Source organism: Rhinolophus ferrumequinum, chromosome 16 (assembly GCF_004115265.2).
Source record: "Rhinolophus ferrumequinum isolate MPI-CBG mRhiFer1 chromosome 16, mRhiFer1_v1.p, whole genome shotgun sequence".
NCBI classification, from domain to species: domain Eukaryota; kingdom Metazoa; phylum Chordata; class Mammalia; order Chiroptera; family Rhinolophidae; genus Rhinolophus; species Rhinolophus ferrumequinum.
This window is the reverse complement of record NC_046299.1, coordinates 9,724,276-9,743,454: the sequence shown is the minus strand read 5'-3', so window position 1 is coordinate 9,743,454 and position 19,179 is coordinate 9,724,276. Positions and strand designations below refer to the sequence as shown.

The 19,179-nt window shown below is 39.7% G+C and overlaps 1 protein-coding gene across 3 annotated transcripts in view; it reads left to right on the top strand.

Moving 5' to 3' along the window:
• Positions 1–19,179, top strand: part of INPP5F (inositol polyphosphate-5-phosphatase F) — a 76,606-nt gene that overhangs the window by 5,515 nt on the left and 51,912 nt on the right. For all 3 annotated transcript variants that reach the window (XM_033130655.1, XM_033130658.1, XM_033130656.1), the window contains exon 2: positions 13,300–13,380. In XM_033130655.1, the coding sequence (XP_032986546.1) occupies positions 13,300–13,380 (81 nt within the window). The remainder of the gene's footprint in view (positions 1–13,299; positions 13,381–19,179) is intronic.

Here is a 19,179-nt window from a genome sequence, read left to right as displayed (position 1 = left end):
TAGTTTGGGAAGGGAATAGATATCGGGTATATCTTTGTGCAGAAACACTGATCTGTACTGGATGGGAACTATTTCAGCAGTGATGAGCAACCTGAAGCCTTTCTCAGTCTAGCTTTGCAAGAGTCCTAGATCCAATTTCACAGGCATCCTTTAAGAGCATATAAAGAACAGAAGGAATCATGGAGAAAAAGGCTTTAGGGCAGCGACCTTCAAGGAGGGAAGGAACTTTTGTAGAATCACTGGTTTCTAGCTGCTGTGCTCTGACCAGGCTGCAGCCAGCAGAGGCCAGGACTTGTCAAAGCCTAGCTTCAGAGGAGAGGCAGTATCAGGGCCTTCTAGGGTAGAGCATGCAGGTGCCCGGACAGCTTGGTCCTTCTGGAACCTGGCTGCATTGGTGCTGCTCCGGGATGCCCAGCAGCACGGTATCACCCCTGTCCTAGCTGCCCAGCCTAATTCATGCTGAGCAAGGAGGAGCAGCTGTACATGCAGCACCATATTCCTAGCACCCGGCCCACAGCAGGTCTTCCGTAAAAACTGTGTGGAATGAATTGAAATAATTCTAGTCCCTGGTTGACCTTCTGTACCTTGAGCAGTAAAGAGGTTGTTGGAAGGATTAAGTGGAGAATATAAGAACAGAAAGCTAGAAGGCTGCCTCTCTTGGCAACTAAAAAACAAGTGCTAATTTCTCATTGTCATTTTATTCAGTAACGGCGGTACTCTAACTTTTAAGTGTGGAATTCAATAAATCTCCTCTCTCTTTTATTATTTCCACTGCTTTTCTTTCTTTCTTTTTTGTTTTTAACAATATTTATTTTCATTGCTTTTCTTTTCTGGGTGCAGCTCACCCATGGGTGCAGCCCATGCGGGGATTGAACTGGCAACCTTAGTGTTATTAGCACCACCCTCTAACCAACTGAGCTAACTGGCCACCCTCAAATCTGTTCTCTTTTTGAATGAAAATAAATGGGACCCAAAGACGTTTTTATTTTCTCAAACTGGCCCTTCTGCAAAAAAAAAACAAAAAAAATACGGTGATTGTTGCTGATTTTCGTCCTTTGTGATTGATGACAAAAAGAGCTGTTGTGTTTGCAGATAGATACTAGACTATTGGAAAAATCAAACGAGTTTGGCTGTGATGTTGGTTTCATGAATTCTGAGAGCCATAGTCTAACGTGGTGTGGTTTTATGGGGATTTAAATGTGTTAGATCTTTATAAGCTATATTTCTCTCTCTCTCTGTATCTTTTAGTAAACTGTTCTATTCCTGTTCAAATGTTAAAATTTTAAAATTTAGTCTTGCAAGCAAAAGTCTGAGAAGTAACAGCAATGTCATAGCACCTCTAACAAATAATTACCCGTCTGCTAGCCTGCCATAATCATTGTGTGTCAGTTGACCATAACTGAGCTGAGAATTACATTAGAATTAGAGTATGTTTAACAAAATAGAGGAATAATTTTTTTTATTGTCAGTAGCTGTTGATAATCTGTTAAGTAATAATGTATAAATAGTAGTTTAAAAGTGATGCTTAACACCGAACATTTAGCACTGTAGTACTATCACAACATATATTGGTAGTATCTTAAATAAATCCCAGGCTCTGTTAGGATGACTCACTTTCTGGTTGCTGTGAGACCCTTAAAGGAGCTGCTCTCATTCACAAAAAAGCATCCACTCCTGCCTGCTTTCTGTGGTAAGGTTGGTTGAGTGAAATACAGGTTGATTTTAGGTCAGTGTTCCTTGATGTTTTTTCTGTTAAGTTACTTCATTTTAATTTCAGGTTCTTTCAAGTTTAATCTTGCATCTCTTTAACTCGATAGTGGGATATTTCAAAGTACATTCATTTTCTTTATAAATCTTATTTGGATCAGCTTTTTCCTTACACTGAACTTCAAAGTGCAGTTTCTGCAATGGTCAATATATACAATTTGAAACAATGATTTAACATGTAACTGAAATGTTAGGAAATTTTAAACATGCTAATAATGTTTTCTATGGGTTACTTTTTGAAATGTAGTCTATTTTTTCTATGTAGTACTGTAGTACTTTTTTTCTATGTAGTCTATGGGTTACTTTTTGAAATGTATTTCTTGATACTAGCTTAGTCCAACTCACTGTATTATGAGATCTTGATGCAATTTGTGGTACTTTATTACAGGAAAGACTTTGAAGTTGCACACGGCACACGCATCATCTTGGAATCATACTGAAAGGAACCTACTTGTGAAGGTTCCACCCCGTGACCGATAGTCACTTAGACCAGTACAGTAGTCCCCCGTCATCCAAGGTTTTGCTTTCCAAAGTTTCAGTTACCTGCAGTCAACTGAGGTCTGAAAATATTAAATAGAAAATTCCAGAAATAAACAATTCCTAAGTTTTAAGTTTAAGTTTAGTAGTTTGCGTAATATTAATGATGTGTAATATTAATGTGTAATATTAATGATTTTTTACAGTAGCATTATACAGTCCTTTTATGCCAGATATAAACATTCTTCTCCTCTGGGGAACAGCAGTGGTGGGTAGACCAGAGTTTAGCAGAGTCTTAGTTTGCTGGTCTCCCTTCTGGGCAGTTGTGCTTCTTGACTTCCAGGATTTATCTCTTCTTTAAGTAGCTATTGCATGTATCCCCCTTTGCACCTTTCAAATACTCCCTTTTCTCAAAAAAGCAGGCTCCCTCCATCTAACTAATTTAGTATTCTGTTTCTTTCTCCTTTCAAGTATATTAAGTCTGAATTTCTGTAAAATCAATTATTTATTCTAACAGCAAACATTTATTGAAGGACTATCTTCTGGGCATTGCGTCAAAGTGAAAAGACGGATAAAACAATGTCTCTACCCTCGCTGAGGATGTGGTCCAATGGCGGAGAGGCATACACAGGATTCTCCAGTGACAGATATTGTCCTAGAGCTGTAAGACAGAGTCTGTGGGAGATTGAGCTAGGTCTTGAAGTTCGAGGTTTCAGTGTTTTTTTTTCAAGATGGTGAAATCTATTTTTCTCCCTAATAAAGAAAATAGGGAGAAAAGTGCTCTTTTATTTGATTATGTGAAGTTTATTCCAACTATAAGCAGTCCGTGATTGTTTCTCTCTGTAAGAGCAGAAAGCTCTGGAAGAAACTGGCTCTATGAAGTTGCGGAGTTTTTTTTTCTTGTCTTGCCAGAAATAACTCTTTTATATGTATAATGCCTTCGTTCTGATTATGTACTCAAAATAAAACAATAAGCAGTAAAGTTTATGAGAATAAATAGTGTCTAACTGGCCAGACTGAAATAGTACAGGTTCTCGCCCTGCCCCCACCTCATAGTACACTGTTGTGGCCCTTGTTTGATCTCAAAGTAGTTCTTCATTTGAGGCCAATTAAAATGCAAATCTTAGACTTGGTGGGTTTGAAAGGCAGAACTTTTTATTGGTGAGGACTTGCCAGGGCAGAATGACTATACAAACAATCCTAGATGGAAGAGATTGAGTTTTGAACAGAGTTTTCAGGAAAATCTAGGAAAGTATTTAAACACCAGCTGGGAGAAATGTTGCATCTATTTAATGATCAAAGTGCTAATATTTTGCATCTCGGTTTAAGAGCTGTAAAATGAGGAAAGGAAAATACCAATTATTAGCTCATCTGTACTTCAGTTTCGCTCTCAGATTTCTATCTATGAAAGTTATGTCAAAGGACAGTTTTTGGGAGAGCAGAAGGTGAGAGGTGTATCCCAACACATTTCTTGAGTGATGCATTATAAATTTATTATCCAAGGATTTATGTAATCCTTGTTTGAACTGGTTATATTTTCAGCCTCTTTACGTTATGAGTTTGGAAAGTTGTAATTTGGGCTGTCCTTCATTTGTTCCCAAACCATGTCTTTTAAACATGTGTCTCCTATACTGGTGTTCTGAATGTACTGTAAACTCCACACCTCTCATAATTTTATACATATCCATCCAGGACCTCATTATATTGTCTGACCTTTTAGGAAGGTCGTTTTCTTTAATTGTCCTCTGTTGTTGTTTTTTTTTTTTTGAATTGTATTGGGTCTTTCTTGAAATATGACAATTAGGACTTTATGCTTCAACAATTTTTAGTGTAGGTATTGTAGAATTTAAAAACCAATTTCTAATATCCTTCATGATGATGATCAAAACTTTGTGGAGCCCTTGCTGCACTATAATTAGGTCCCAGTTTTAATAGAAAAATCTAGAAATTCTTAAATAAATTCTTAAGATCCTTTTCCTAGATTTTATCTCTCATTTTAAAAATAGTCTATGGGTTACTTTTTGAAATGTATTTCTTGATACTAGCTTAGTCCAACTCACTGTATTATGAGATCTTGATGCAATTTGTGGTACTTTATTACAGGAAAGACTTTGAAGTTGCACACGGCACACGCATCATCTTGGAATCATACTGAAAGGAACCTACTTGTGAAGGTTCCACCCCGTGACCGATAGTCACTTAGACCAGTACAGTAGTCCCCCGTCATCCAAGGTTTTGCTTTCCAAAGTTTCAGTTACCTGCAGTCAACTGAGGTCTGAAAATATTAAATAGAAAATTCCAGAAATAAACAATTCCTAAGTTTTAAATTGCGTGCCATTCTGAGTAGCATGGTGAAATCTTGTACTGTCCTCTCCATCCCGCTCGGGAGCTGAACAATCTGTGTCCAGTGTGTCCACGCTGTGTGTGCGCTCCCTGCCCGGTAGTCACTTAGTAGCCGTCTAGTTATCAGATGGACTCTGGTGGTATCACGGTGCTTGTGTTCAAATAACCCTTAGTTTACTCAGTAATGGCCACAAAGTGCAGGGATACTGATGCCGGCAATTCAGATATACCAAAGAAGCTGTAAATTGCTTCCTTGGAGGGAAAAGGTGAAAAATTCTCCACTTAATAAGGAAAGAAAAAAACTCGTATACTGTGGTTGCTGGGATCTATGGCAAGAACGAATCTTCTATCCATGAAATTGCCTAATTTATAAATTTATCATAGCTATGTATAGGAAAAAATATAGTAAATACAGAGTTTGGTACTATCTTCAGTTTCAGGCATCCTCTGGGGGTCTCCCCAATCCCCCTGCAGATGAGGAGGGACTACTCTTAGCTGTACAGTAGAATCACCGGAGGGGCTTTCCACATGCTAACAGAGCCCTACCCTAACCAACTGGGTCAGACTGTCTAGGGGTGGGGCCCAGGGAGCAGTATTTTATCAAGCTCCCAGATGACACTGAGCAGCCAGGATGAGCGTGTGCTGAGTTGGAGTTCACACTGGGAAATCACCAGCTGCTGGAACTTCTAAATTGGATTAGCTCTTTAGCTGGCTGAATGCTGGAAAATCACCACCATTAGAGAGTTCAAAGAAATGTGTATCAAATTTTGCATTTTAAGATGGCACCTGAATCAAATTATTCCTTAACCTGTTTTCCTGGCCTAATTAAATTCTGAGAACTGAAGCATGGATGAGCCTAACAATTGGGATTTTTGTCTACATTTTAGAACTCTTTACCTCATTTGTTTGACTTTGGTAATTGTGTTTTCAGACTTTTGTCTTTAGCAGGAAATGAAACTTGGGTCTGATTATTTATATATATATATACCCTGGCACTTTTAAATTTATTTTTTCTTTAAAGACAAGTGAAACTGCCTATAAACTTCAGCAGCTGTGCAAAACTCAGGCCTGTTCTTCGGCTGAGGGAATGTCCTCACTCTGGGGTGTTGGAATGAATGACTCATGCTCTCTGCAGGCACAGAGTAGTTAATCAGTTGTTTTCTGTGTACCAGGAAGAGGAGGGCATGTGAAAATAAAAGCCATGTATGGCCAAATGGATCTGAAATAAGAAAGGAAATGTTGGCCTAATGGGTCAAACAATTAAGCTTCTGACAAAATACTATGTTTTTTGGTGTATATTACTTTAATTAGTTCACTGATTAAAATTTGACATTTCTTAAAAGCTGTACTTTTGTAACTTGTAAGCAACTCTACTCTTTACTACATAACTTTGATAATCCTAAATTTTAAAACCGATCTGCAAATGTCAAATGTTTCTCTTTTGAATTTTATGCCACATTGGAGTGTACCTTTTGAAGGAAGATTGGAAAGCATTAAGTGTGTCGGAGCAGACTGATTATGTAGCTGTTCTTTGTGGAAGGATGGGATAAGTCCACTGGTCATTTTCTTTGCCGTTCCGATGCCTTCTGCCTCCAGAGAAGCCATTCATATTGGTGACAGTCTCTATTAAGAGTGTACTTGTGACAAATGCATACACTAATATCATTTGCGACGTTTCCTATTCAGACTCTGCCAATGCCAACTTGTTTTATTTCCGTAGTGAAGAGTAACAGATTAACACACACACACACACACACTTTGAAGTGTCTGTTGTGGGCCAGGCACTATACTAGGCAGCAAAGTCATAGCGGCTCAACCAGACGCACTGAGCCTCTCACCTTGTGCCAGTTACATTGCTTCAGGCCTTCCTCTCATGTCTTGTGTTTCTTATCTCCATGTTGGTTTGAGAAACCATGGGTACCAGCTAGAGATTTTGAGATGGTTTCCCTGAGAATTTTTAGGTAAGTCTTTCATTGTGAGAAATCACATGTTCATCGTTTATTTTACTTACCGAACGGTAAATGTTTTTATTATTAAAAGTGCTTGTATAGCAGACTGGTGTTTTGGGGCTTCCTTTAAAAACAATAACAACTTAAGGTGTGAGTTCTATTAAAACTCAATGAAAATAAGCAATTGGTAGGAGGCATCCATTTTTCTGATTCAATATTTCATGCTTTTACTCATTTATTCATTTGGTTCAATAACTTTTGAATAAGTGCCGGCTATGCACCAAACACTGTGCTAGGCCACAGGTATCCAGTGGGAAGCGAAATAGGCTTGGAATTAAATAAACTGAGAGAAGGGTTGAGACTGAATAGTCTGTCTTTTAATTGGTTAGTTGAAACTTTACATTTATTATAATTATTAATACAGCAGGAGTTATTTCTACTTTTTATTCATGTTTTCCATGCTTTTTTTCTTATTTTTTTTCCGTACCACCTTTTCCTGTCTTTCATAGGATATCTTGAATTTTTGTCAGGCGTATTTCTGTTGCTGGCTAAAAGTTACACATTCTATTCCTGTTCTTCTATGGTTTCGCAAGACCTAGGACCCAGTATTTATTTTCACATACATAACTAAAATTTACCAATATCTTTTTCCTAAGCATAATTTTACCTCCCTTTAAACTCTTGCCTCTTCTAGATTCTCCCTCTGTCCCATGTGGGGGACATACGGGAAGGGAGGAAGCTGATAGTCATGCTTAATTTGCCATTTGGGTTGCTGAGACTGGATGCCTCATTTGGAGCTGCATCAGAGCTGCAGATCTATGTTTCATATGAGGAAACAAAATTCTAGGGACATATCTACGCATTGAGATTTTCATAAAACATTTATTACTTTGAGGATACTTTCAGGAATTATGGCCTTACCGTAATACCTAATAAGTAAAAAACATTGAAATTGTTTTTTTTTTCTTCTTCATCCTTTGCTCTTTTTAAAGCCGTATGTGTACTCTTGAAATAAAAATCTGTGGAGAGATTTATTGAGTGGTAGGAACCTAGAATTTTAAATGCATGTACATTTCCTAACTTGAGCTAAACGTTATTGAACATTTAGGTACCAGACGTTGTGCAAGGCACTTTCACATAATTCTCTCATTTCATCCTCCTAAAACCCCTATAAATGAGATGAAATTCCCATTTACAAAAGAGGAAACAAACTGAGAAGGGTTCACAGGCTGCAGTGAGCTACGACTCTTCACCTGGGAGACTGAACCTGGCTGTGCCCACATCATGCCTGCGCTTCTAGACTGTTCAGACTTCCAACTCCAGAGGCAGCTCCAGGTTGCCCTCGTACACACTCTTATCTGGATCTCTGGCTGTCGGCCTGCCCTCTCGTGACCTACACACTGGCACATGTTCAGTCTCAAATACAAGTCTGCCCTGTCTGGAGGAAATGGTTCCAGAATTCACTGTCTGTTGTCCTCCTGAGTTGGTCCCTGTGTGGTTCTTCAGCCTGGTTCGTACAGCTCCCTGCCTGTTACCTTAGGGCCCCACGGTACCAAACCTCCTGGAGTCCTCCTTGCAGTCAATAAATATCTGAGGGTCTGTCATATGTTAAGCAGCCTGGTAGATATAGGACTGACAAGAGCTTTTTGAAAAGTGATCCAGATGGGGGAGGTCGTGGCCCTGGGCAAGGATAGGGGCAGTGGGATGGAGGGAAGTGAAACATTCATCGATATTGAGGAGATAGAATCAACGGGACTTGGTGAGGAAGAAAAGCATTTTGGGTGTCTCCCAGGCTCTGGCTTATGCAGCTAGAATGATGGTGGTGAGCTGGAAGTCCCGAACAAAAATAAAATGAGAGTATCACACCTGAGAACAGTTGGTGGGGAAACTTAACGGTGTTAAGAGGTATGTTAGAAAGAGCCCTGGGCTGAGTGGTTTGGACACGCCGTGAGTGCTGGACTGTCACGTTACCTCTACCAACCCTGATGTCTTTATCTGAAATAGACCAGATGACTTGAATTTGCCACTTTAAACAGCGAACCCTTCTAACACGATTCATTGCGAATTATCCGACTTCAACTTGCCTCTCCATTCTATGGCATACTTGCATTTGTCCACTCAGTGTTTTGGAGCCTGCTGTGCACCATGCACTAGGGACATAAAGTGAAATGAGACTTAATGAGCTTCCTGTTGTTGATGAGCTTCCTGCTCACTTGGGGAGACAGGCAAGTCAATAATTAGGTGCATTAAACCAAAGTAAGGTGTTGTGAGGGAAATAGGAGCAGGGTTCAGGAGGGTCACAAAAGAGATCCCGATGGGTTTTCCTGGGTGGGTGGAGTGGGGAATGTGTCAGGGAACACCAGTGACCCTTGTTCTGAGTCTGGAATGAAGAGCAGGCGGAAGTGGGTGGGGAGCAGCATTCCATGTCCAGCCTGTGTACACTTCTGAAGGAAGGCCAGGATGCTGGGGGTGGGGAGGCGGGAGGAGCGCGGAGGGGAGTGGCCCAGGCAGGGCCTCACAAGCCTTTCCAAGGAATTTGGACTTGTTTCTTAAGCCGTGGGGAGGAGGAGAAATAATACGATTGGATTAGCAATGTTCATATTTATCCCTCGGTGTGCCTGATGTATTTCCTTCACAATATTAATGTTAGACACGCTAGACTTTAGGGCAAAGAGCATTATTTGAAATAAAAGCAGTTACACCCTGATAAACATAGCAGTTCACCAGGAAGAATACGATAATCCTGAATCTGTAGATGCATAATAACATAGTCTCAAAAAATATAAAGCAAGAATTAAGGAAAAGTGGAAAAAACAGAGCCGGAGATTAAAAAAAAACCCCAAAAAACCCTTTCTCAAAAACGATTAGATTAAGCAGTCAAAAAAAATGAGCATGTACATAAAGGAGTTGAACAAAATAATCAACAAAGTTGATATAATGAGCCCTGGTCCCAAAGTTAAATAGTGTGTTCAAACTTTTGAACCCACGCATTATATCAAATATGTTTCCCCTTATACGGTGCAATTTTGTTTTCTGTTCTGTTCATTGCTGTTAATGCTGATCTCATTATACAGAATTGATTTCGTGACCTACTAATGGATTGATGCCCTTTTATTTGAAAACACTAAGTGAAAAATATACATGCTTTTCAAGCACACATAGAACATTTGCGATTTGACTTTCTGGACTCCCTTCACCATGCCAAGTGTCTGCTGCCCCTCTGTTCCCCTGTCCTTTCCCCTGCTAAAACAAAGATGACTTTGCATCCTATTTTTACTGAGTCAAGGCCATCCAATATATTCATCTGCTTCTCTTCTCCATTTCTATATTTAGCCTTTCGTCTGCTTCCAGACTTAGAAAAAAGTGGTATCCTTCCTTCACAAGGTTAACTTTTATACCTGTGCTTTTAATGTTATCATCTTGGTTTTTGTTTTTTTCCCTTTAAAATCTCTGGTTCTTATATCTAGACACTTCTTCATCATCCTACCATGAACTCAATCGTAATAGGTTTAACTGGTTCTTTCTCTGGACCTCACAGATTATCACTGACTATTATTTTTAATCTTTAGACCACAAAAGTTGGTCATCTTTATAGTTTTTTTAAGTTAACATTTAATTTTCTTGAATGGCTGATGTATTCACATGGTTCAAAATGTCAAAGATGCAAAAGGGTATTGAGTTAGGAGGTTCTCCCCATTCTTTTCTCCCTGCTGCTGGGTACCCTGTCCTTTCTGCCTTGCTCCCTCTTACTTTTCGTGTTCATGTGCTCATCTTCTCCCGCCACCTAAGGAGAGAATAGACGTTGCAATGTCAGTTTTGATTTGCAGTCTTCCTGTCCTTCACACAGCCTCCTTTGAAGTGTTTCATGTTAATTTCCTTTGCATTCTTCACCTACTGCCCACCTCACTCCCCAAGCAGGAGTAGCTCCATGTCTTTTCAAGCCAAGACTTGCAATAATCTTCTAGCTCCTTTCCTTACTCTCAGTCTCCATCTAGTTTCAATACTGTCAGCTAGCCTCTGGCTGCAATCTTGTTTCACTTATGTCATTATCAGCCTGCCATAGTCTCCAGGAAGCTCAGGCTCATTAGTCTTTTATTTAAGTCTCTCCACAATTGGCCTCAGATTACGGTTTCCAGTCTTATCAGTTCAAATCTCCACCTTGCCTAGTGGTTTCCTGTTCTAGACTGTTTGCTCCTTTATTTTTATATCATCTCAGCCTGATACGTACCTGGTTCCTGGCAGGTACTTGCTAAGTGTTTACCAATGAAGGGACAAAGCTAGCACTTTCTTTCCTCTGTATTATTGTTTTGGCTGCTTTCCTTATGCTTGAAGTTCCACTTCTGTGTAACTGTCCCTGACTGCTTTAGTTCTAACTTTTTCTTCCTCCTGCCTATTCCTAGAGCTCATTTGGTACCCAAGGGGTAGAGTCTGACAACTGTGGTCTGTTCATCTGAGGTCAGGGTGCAGGGCTATGGGTAGCTGGAGCGCTTTCCTTATCAGGGGCACCTGTTTTGAATGTGGACACTTGGTCTGCCTGATACAGGGACTCTTCTGGCTCACTACATGAAAATAAATAGGGTATTTTTAGTTTGTATACCAACATGAATCCAGTGGAGTTAGATTTTAAAAAATTAACAGATGTAATTAATAAATAATTGATTTGGGTAAGGAACAACTTTTAAACATTAAAGATAATGAAAAGACAATAGATTTATATCAAAATTAAAAACTGAAAATATTTGCAAACGTGTCAGAGTTGATGTCCTTATAAAAAGAACTCAATAAGGAATATAAAGAAAGATTGTTAGAAGATAATGAAAGAGTAAAAGAAACATAAGCAGCCAATTTTATAATTAAATGTTTAGTCTTACCATCAATGAAAAGGAAATAAACATCATGTTAGGCAATGGATATCATCAAATTAGCAAAATTAAAAAAGAAATTCTAAATAATAGCAAGAGTACTTTAAAACAAGCATTTTCATATGCTTCTGGTAGAAATCTAACTTGGTATATAACCTTTTTAGAAAGCAATTTGGTAATATTTGGAAGCTTTAAATTTTTTAATGTTTTTACCTACTAATATCATTCCTAGGAAACTGTCCTAAAGTTATTGATTAGGGAAGCAAATAAAATATTTGCATAACATTCATCATTTATCACAGTATTTTGTATACTAGGAAAAAACTGGAAATCACTTAAATGCCCAAGAGTGAGGAAGTGCTTCTATAAGTGGAAAATTATGCAGATGTGAAGATGTAATTTTGAAGAGTATTTTAAAGACATGAGAAAATACTCATGAAATGTTCCAAGAAAAAAATTAGCATGTAATGCTATATTCGCAGTATTGTAGTTGGGTATACACACAAACATATGACCTGAAATGTAGAAAAATAGTAAGTTATCTCTGGGTGGTGGGGTGGGAGTGATAAAATATTTTTTCTAATTTTATGCAATATTACTTTTGTAATAAGAATGCATGTTATTTAAAATGTAAGTATTATCAATTAGATCCATGTATAGGCTCTGAGGGAGGCACTGCAGTAGGATGGTTACGTGGGTCATGCAGACCTGGCTTTGAATTGCAGCTGTGCCCTTGATCCACTGTATGACATGGCGATGTGACTTTTCTAAGGTTCCATTTGCTCACCTGTAAAATGGGACTCCTAATTCGTAACTCAGAGTTGTCAAGATTGGAAATCATAATGTAGATAATAACCTTTAAAACATTAATTCCTTATTTTACTTTAAGTCTTGAATAAAAACGAAGAGAAGTCAACTTTTTTGCCTCCCATTGAATATATCATTAACAACAAAGATATTGTTACAAAGATATAATAGGCAAAACTCCAAAGAATTTGGAGACTGAACTAAGTCTGTAATTACCCCTAAGTTGTAGATTGATTGTAATTTCTACTAAAATAAAATTTCAATGGTAATAATTAAAACGTAATTTAAATTTTCTGCCAAGAGAAATATTGTTTTCATTCTTGCTAATCTTTTCCAGCTATTGAACTACCATTAATGTTACATTTACCTCCATGCGTATAAACAGCCTTTTGCAACTTGGGCTCCACAAGAGAATTAAGCCCTAATGTCCTCAGGCTTTCTCTGTGTGTAAATTAGCTTCTCTCCTGTGCCTCTTGAACGGCAGCAGTTATTTGCCATCCTTGGGAGAACTGAGAAAACAGTCACTTGAATCATTGCTCTGTGGCTGAAATGAGGAACCCTGACTGGGATGCCTGGTACACAGTAGGCACTCAATAAATGGAAGCAGCTCCTATTGCTTTTGCCCTAGAAGTCACATAAAAGAGCGCTGGCTTTCTGGATTTCTTTGCTTCTTTGGGGAATGGGGAAGGGTATTCTGCAGACCACAGTAAGTGGACATCCCCATGGTGGTCTCTCAGGCCTTGTCTTTGGATGTGGGACTGGCTGTGGCTGCCCGACTGCGGACTACTCCTCTCTGAGTGATCTGGGAGTGTACCAGCCTCTTTCCTCCACTACAGGGCGCCAGAGCACTGCCTCCCCTCCGAGCAGTTTCCGAATGTCAGTTCTTGCCCCATAACTATCCTTCTATCAGAAGCTTCATGCAGGCCTCGGGTTTAATACTTTTTAAAAACTGCTTGATGGCAATATATTCAGTTCTGGGTATTCATAACTGCTCTTTTGGGACATCCATCATTTGTTAGTATACTGCTAAAGATACTGTTTGAATACGTTTTCTGATGAATATTCTCTCATGACTGCTTCTTATTTTATTTTAGCTACTGATCTACTTCTTGCCTGGAATCCCATTTGTTTGGGTTTGGTAGAAGGTGTTATTGGGAAAATTCAGCTTCATTCAGGTATGTTTCTGTAAACTTCTTAAACTTGTTAAATTTAATGTGGCAATCTCTGATGTTTTCTTCTTTGAGGATAAATGTAGATTCTGTTATAGCTTTGATTCCTTTGCCTTACTTTTGAGTCTGCCCAAAGTGGGTGTATTTCCCTATAAGTTTCATGAAATAAAAATTAAGTTTTAGAGAAAGGAAGGCATAATATTACAATCCTTTCTTCATCTTTTAAAAACAACAACAATTTATCAAATGCCTGCTATTTGTCAGGAATTGTGCCAGTTGATAGAACACAATAGTGAGCAAAAACTGACCTATTCCCACTCTCATGGAGCTTATAATTCAGGAGAGAAGACAGACATTAGTGAGTAATAACTGAAATAAGCGTATAATTATTTGATGATGGTGGTAGATACTCTGATGGAAAAATACACCAACTGCATTGATTTCAAGGGAGAGGATAGAAGAATAAGGCTGGAGAGGAAGGCAGGTGGCAGACCTTGACTGTTGACTTTGGGTCAGCTGTCCCTTTGTATGGAGAGTGGTCCTTTCTGGGAGCCCTCTCCAGGGCAGGCAAATTGACGGAAGGTCTAGGTCATTCGCCAGGCCCTTTCTTGGAAGGACAGGCACCTGTGCCCTTGGTTCAAAGGGAATTTTGTTCACAAGAAATTAGATGTTATGTGGGCAGGTCCCAAAGCGTCCTGAAAAAGATTAAGTGAAAAATTTAAGCACTAAATTTATGTATCTATTTTTCCTTTGGTATTAATTTTAATATGAGTTATGAACTATTGGAGGCTTTACCATTATTGCTGTGTAATTGGAAGTATAGCTACCTCTGTAGTGTGCCTTTTTTATTGTAAAATAAAATCACTGAGCATATGGGAGCTCGGTTGATTTCTGGGTGTTATAAAGCACGTATTGCCCGCGAATCTAATTTTCCTTTGTTAGATTCTTTGGTTATTTTTAAAAATTTGTTCTCATTATGAAATATATTTTAGATACACATGCTGTTTATCACATGTATATGGTTTTGTAAAACAAACATATATAGCTACCACCCAGCTTAAGAAATGAAACATGACCAATGTCTTTGGAGTTTTCACTGTGCCTTTCTCCAAGTATAATTTATCTTGCTTCCTTTTCTTCAGGAGAACCTGCCATTTTAAATTTTGTACTTATTCCCTTGATTTTCATTGTTGTTTGTAGTATAAATGTATCCCTAAACAATATGGGCTATGGTTTATATTTTGGGGATTTTTAAAAAATAACTGATATTAAGCTGTGTTCTTTCACTTCTTTTTCCCCTCACTCAACTTTATATTTTTTAGATTTATTCATATTGATGTATGAAACTTTAGTTCCTTATTTATACTGTTGTATCACTGTATCATAATTTCTCCTTTTTCTTGTCACTGGGTAATTTCTTTTTCTTTTTTTGCTATTAGAAATAATACTGCTATGAACATTGTTTTACATTCTGCCTTTGGTAGATTTTTATTCATTCTCTACAGAAGAAAAAAGCGTTTAGACATTGTGTAACCATGCTAAGTATTTTAGTAACACTCTCCTACCTGTCCACATTTACATATTTTTAATTCATTTATATGCTGACAGGATAATTTCATAGCTGAGTGTTCTGAGCTAAAATTCATTTTCTGTTGTTTAAATGAAGTGTTTGAAACTTTTGAGTTATTTTTCTTCACTTTGAGTCACATCTTGGAGCAGTGAATAAATCACTGAAATCAATCAGAAGACCTGGAGTCAAACTTTCTTTATTAGCTTTGAGGTATAGGGGAGGTTACTTAACATCCGCTTCATTTATCCACTGCCGTGTAACAAGCCATCCCAAAAGTGAATGCCTTAAAACAGCAGTGTATAATATCTCATGAGTCTATGGATTGACTAGGAGGCTCTTCTGCTCTTTTATTCTGTTGGCTGGAGTCATTCATGGGGAAGCATTGAGCTGGGGGTTTGCCTGGTGTGTCTCACTTTTCCTTCATGTGGCATCTCCTTCCACACATCTAGTCTCACGTGGCCTCTCCTTGGGTCTTCTCTCACCTTGATAGCTGGATAGCCTTTCAGAGTGGTGGCTACAAGACAATTCCCAAGGTGTAAGGTTTATCAAGCCTCTGCTTGTGTCACTGAGCTTTGCTAATATCCCACTGGCCAAAGCAGGTCACATAGCCAAGCCCAGAGCCCCTGTGGGAGGGGAGGTCCCTTAGGGCTGTAACATCCTTGAGGCTCTACTTCGGAAGCAGTAAAACAGGAGTAAAAATAACTGCTCTCTTTTTTTTCCTAGGGTATAATGACTCTCCAATGAGAAAATTATACCCAAAGATGCTTCATAAATTATAAATCACCATTTTATCCATACCCTGTTGGTTGCAAATACAAACCTATTAGCTTATACAAAAAAATACAAAACATCCCACATATTTTTATAAGGAACCTAAGGGATCCAAATTAAGAAGCAGGTGTTGTACGGGGTCCAAGGCTACTTTTGCGGGTGCACATGGTCTCTGACGCCACTTCTCCCTATACCTTTGGCTTTCTCTATTTCTGTGCATATAGGACAACATTTCTGCTCTTTTATGGTACTCAAACCAATCTCAGCCCTCAAACCAACCCATTCTGATGTTTCCTACAAGCACTGGAGACTGGCTAGCCATCTAAGGTGTAGTGAGTCTAGTTCAGATACGTGGGCCAAAGGCCTTCCCTGGTCACACAGTTCAGACATGCTCCAGAGGTCCACTCCTCTAGCAGTGGGGGCCAGTTGGAGCAGGAGGGTTTGGCCTTGACAGACAACCCAAAATTGATCTCCTCTAAGCGATGTACAAAAATGTTACTGGTTGATGAGTTTCTGGTCCTGTGAATGGTTATTGCTATGAGGTGGGGAGGTAAGGTCCTGTCCTGTGGTCAGCCCCTGTTTACACGTGCGTCCCCTCCTTGCGCCGCTGCCTTTCTTTGGAACAAAAAGGTAGGCGGGGGGGTGTCTCTCATATAGGATATTTTGGAAGAGGGAGAGGTGGGGAATAGAGTGAACTGGAAAAAGAAAATATTTTTTTTATTATTAATTTATTTTTAATTTATTGGGGTGACAATTGTTAGTAAAATTACATAGATTTCAGGTGTGCAATTCTGTATCACATCATCCATAAATCACACTGTGTGTTCACCACCCAGAGTCAGCTCCCCTTCCATCACCATACATTTGATCCCCCTCACCCTCATCCCCCACCCCCCAACCCCCTTACGCTCGAAAATATTTTTTAAAAAGGAAAGAAGGACAGGGAAAGTGTCTCAATTTATCACTTTCCTAATCTCTACCTTTTTTTCTTGTCACATCACTTTTGAGGTTTGGCTGTTAAGAAAGGGAGTGGGGAGGAAACAAAAGAAAATCTTTTCTGGGCCCCCTGCTGTCTTCACTGGTGAAAAAATTGCAGCCCCACCCTGTGGGTGTCATTCCACCCCGCCTCCTCCCAGTCGGAGCTTTCATCTCACTCTTCTCACCTTCGCCTTCTCGTTCCTCATCCTGTCTGCGGATGCTTCATCCCCTCCGCGCCCCGCACCCCCTGAAAGCTCTTGCTCTGGCCACACCGTTGGCTGGGCCGATGGCAGGTGTGCTCCCGGTATGGACTAGAACCAAGATAACTACCACGGATGCATTTTCCCAGGGGAGCATCTTACCTTCTGGGGTAGAGCCTGCGGGGAGTAAACCGTCTGTACTGAAACTCGTTCTCACTCCTGTTGCCCCGCCTGCTTCCTCTCTACATATTCATGCATGACTTTTTGTTCTTGCCTGTGAGATGCACTTGTCATTGACAGTCTAAGAACGGCGTGGGTGAGCTGTACTGCTCTTCGTGACTGTCACTGAACTTTGAGCTCCGTGGTACGTAAGTAAGCAGGTGTGACTTAGGAACTGTATTAGTTTGCTCTGGCTGCCATAGCAAAGTTCTGCAAACTGGGTGGCGTAAACAACAGAAGTTTATTTTCTCACAGTTCTGGGAGTCTGAGATCAATTGTCTTGAGGCTTGGTTTCTTCTGAGGCCTCTGTCCTTGGCTGGTAGATGGCTGTCCTCTCCCTGTGTCTTCACATCTTTTCTCTGTGTGTCTGTGCCCCAATTTCCTCTTATAAGGTCACCAGTCATATTGGTTCACACTAATGACTTAATTTTAATTTAAACGTACCTCTTTAAAGGCCCTATTTCTTTACAATAGGGTCACATTCTGAGGTACGAGGGTTAGGACTCCGATATGAATTTTGAGGGGATATAGTTCAGCAAATAACGGGAAGCTAGTGTGCACTGGAATGCTTGTGACGAAAGCATGTCAAAGGGAATTCCCACTATTGCTTCTCAGTCTTCATGTCACAGTGAGAAAGGCCAGTCACCAGTCATCTTTGAGCAGGCACTTGCCCCGGAGGTGGACTAAACCCGACAAGCAGCAGTTGCCTTGGGTTAGGTTATTTCTTCTAAGCTTCAAGTGTGGACTGGAAGACACAGGTGGTAACACCTCCTTGACACAGTTATTGTAAGATTTAATAAAACATAAAGTATTTAGCATGGTTCCCGATAATAGGAAGCGTTCAATTGATGTGGACTACTATTTTTTTCCTTAGTTTTAAAGGTGATTTAGAGGTGTCAGGTATTCTACTAGAGAACAACTGAAGTTCTACCTATACAGTTTTGAACCAATTTTAAACCTGGACTGTGTCTTCCAATAATGTTGGTATTTACTAAAACTATAACGATATTAACATGTCTCTAAAAGACGACATGGTAGAAATTGTAAAAAGTCGTTTTCAGTAGTAAAATGTTAGTAGCACGAGTGAAGGTCATTTCATAATCCACGTGCTCCTTTTGAAAAATAACGTGCTGGAAGAATTTTAAAGTATTATTTGGTTGCGGTATCCTTTGCTAACTGCCTTTCCTTTTAGCAAGCTCTGCCAAAAAATTGCTCTGTTAACTTTGGTCTCTAGAAAATACCTATCGCTAGCCTTTCTGCAGTTTGCAAGGCTGGTTTGGAAGGCCGCTTCCCTAGACATTTGCAGGCAGGTGGACTTTCAGCCAGTGTGTAATGTAATCTCTGACAGCTTGAATGTGTCTGTCTGACTTTAGTTTGCTCAGTTGGGATTTATTAATATGAGGAACGGAAAGTAGAAGGGACATGCAATATGCTAAATAGATGAAAGAAAAGTAAAACTTCGTGAAAAAAATCAACATTTATTCCTTGTGTCCAGGAGGAAGGAAGAATCATAGTCGAATTCTTAGCACAGTTGTAATTACACATTAATTTTTGTTTTCTCTTTTGTCTATGCCTCTTCTGGAGGATAAGCTCCAAGAAGGGCTGTGCCTGTTTTGCTCAGTGTCATCTCCCCCTGAGCAGGGCTATTCAAAACCATTCAGCAGATATTTATTTAATACATATTTATGGCGTGCCTACTGTGTGCCAAGGCCTGCATTCAGTGCTTGGGCTGCTTGGTGAACAAAACTCAGACTTCCTGGAGCATAGACTTGAATGCCAGAGGTAGATGTGAATTACCGATCACACAGCTTTATCATTCGAGTTAAGTTTCTGAAGCAAAACGTGGGAGGATGTTGTGAAGCACATGGCGGAGGGGCCTGACTGCTGGGACTGGGGATCCAGGACGGAAGGCTTCCCGGAGGAAGTCATGTCTGCGCTGAGGCCCCCAAAACGAGTAAGATAATGTGGACAGGGCCAGGGTGGGGGTGGGGGAGTGAGAGGAGAGATGGTTCTTGGCAGAGTCAGCAGCTGCGCAAGGGCCACGTGATTGCTGTGTTTCCTCTCTTT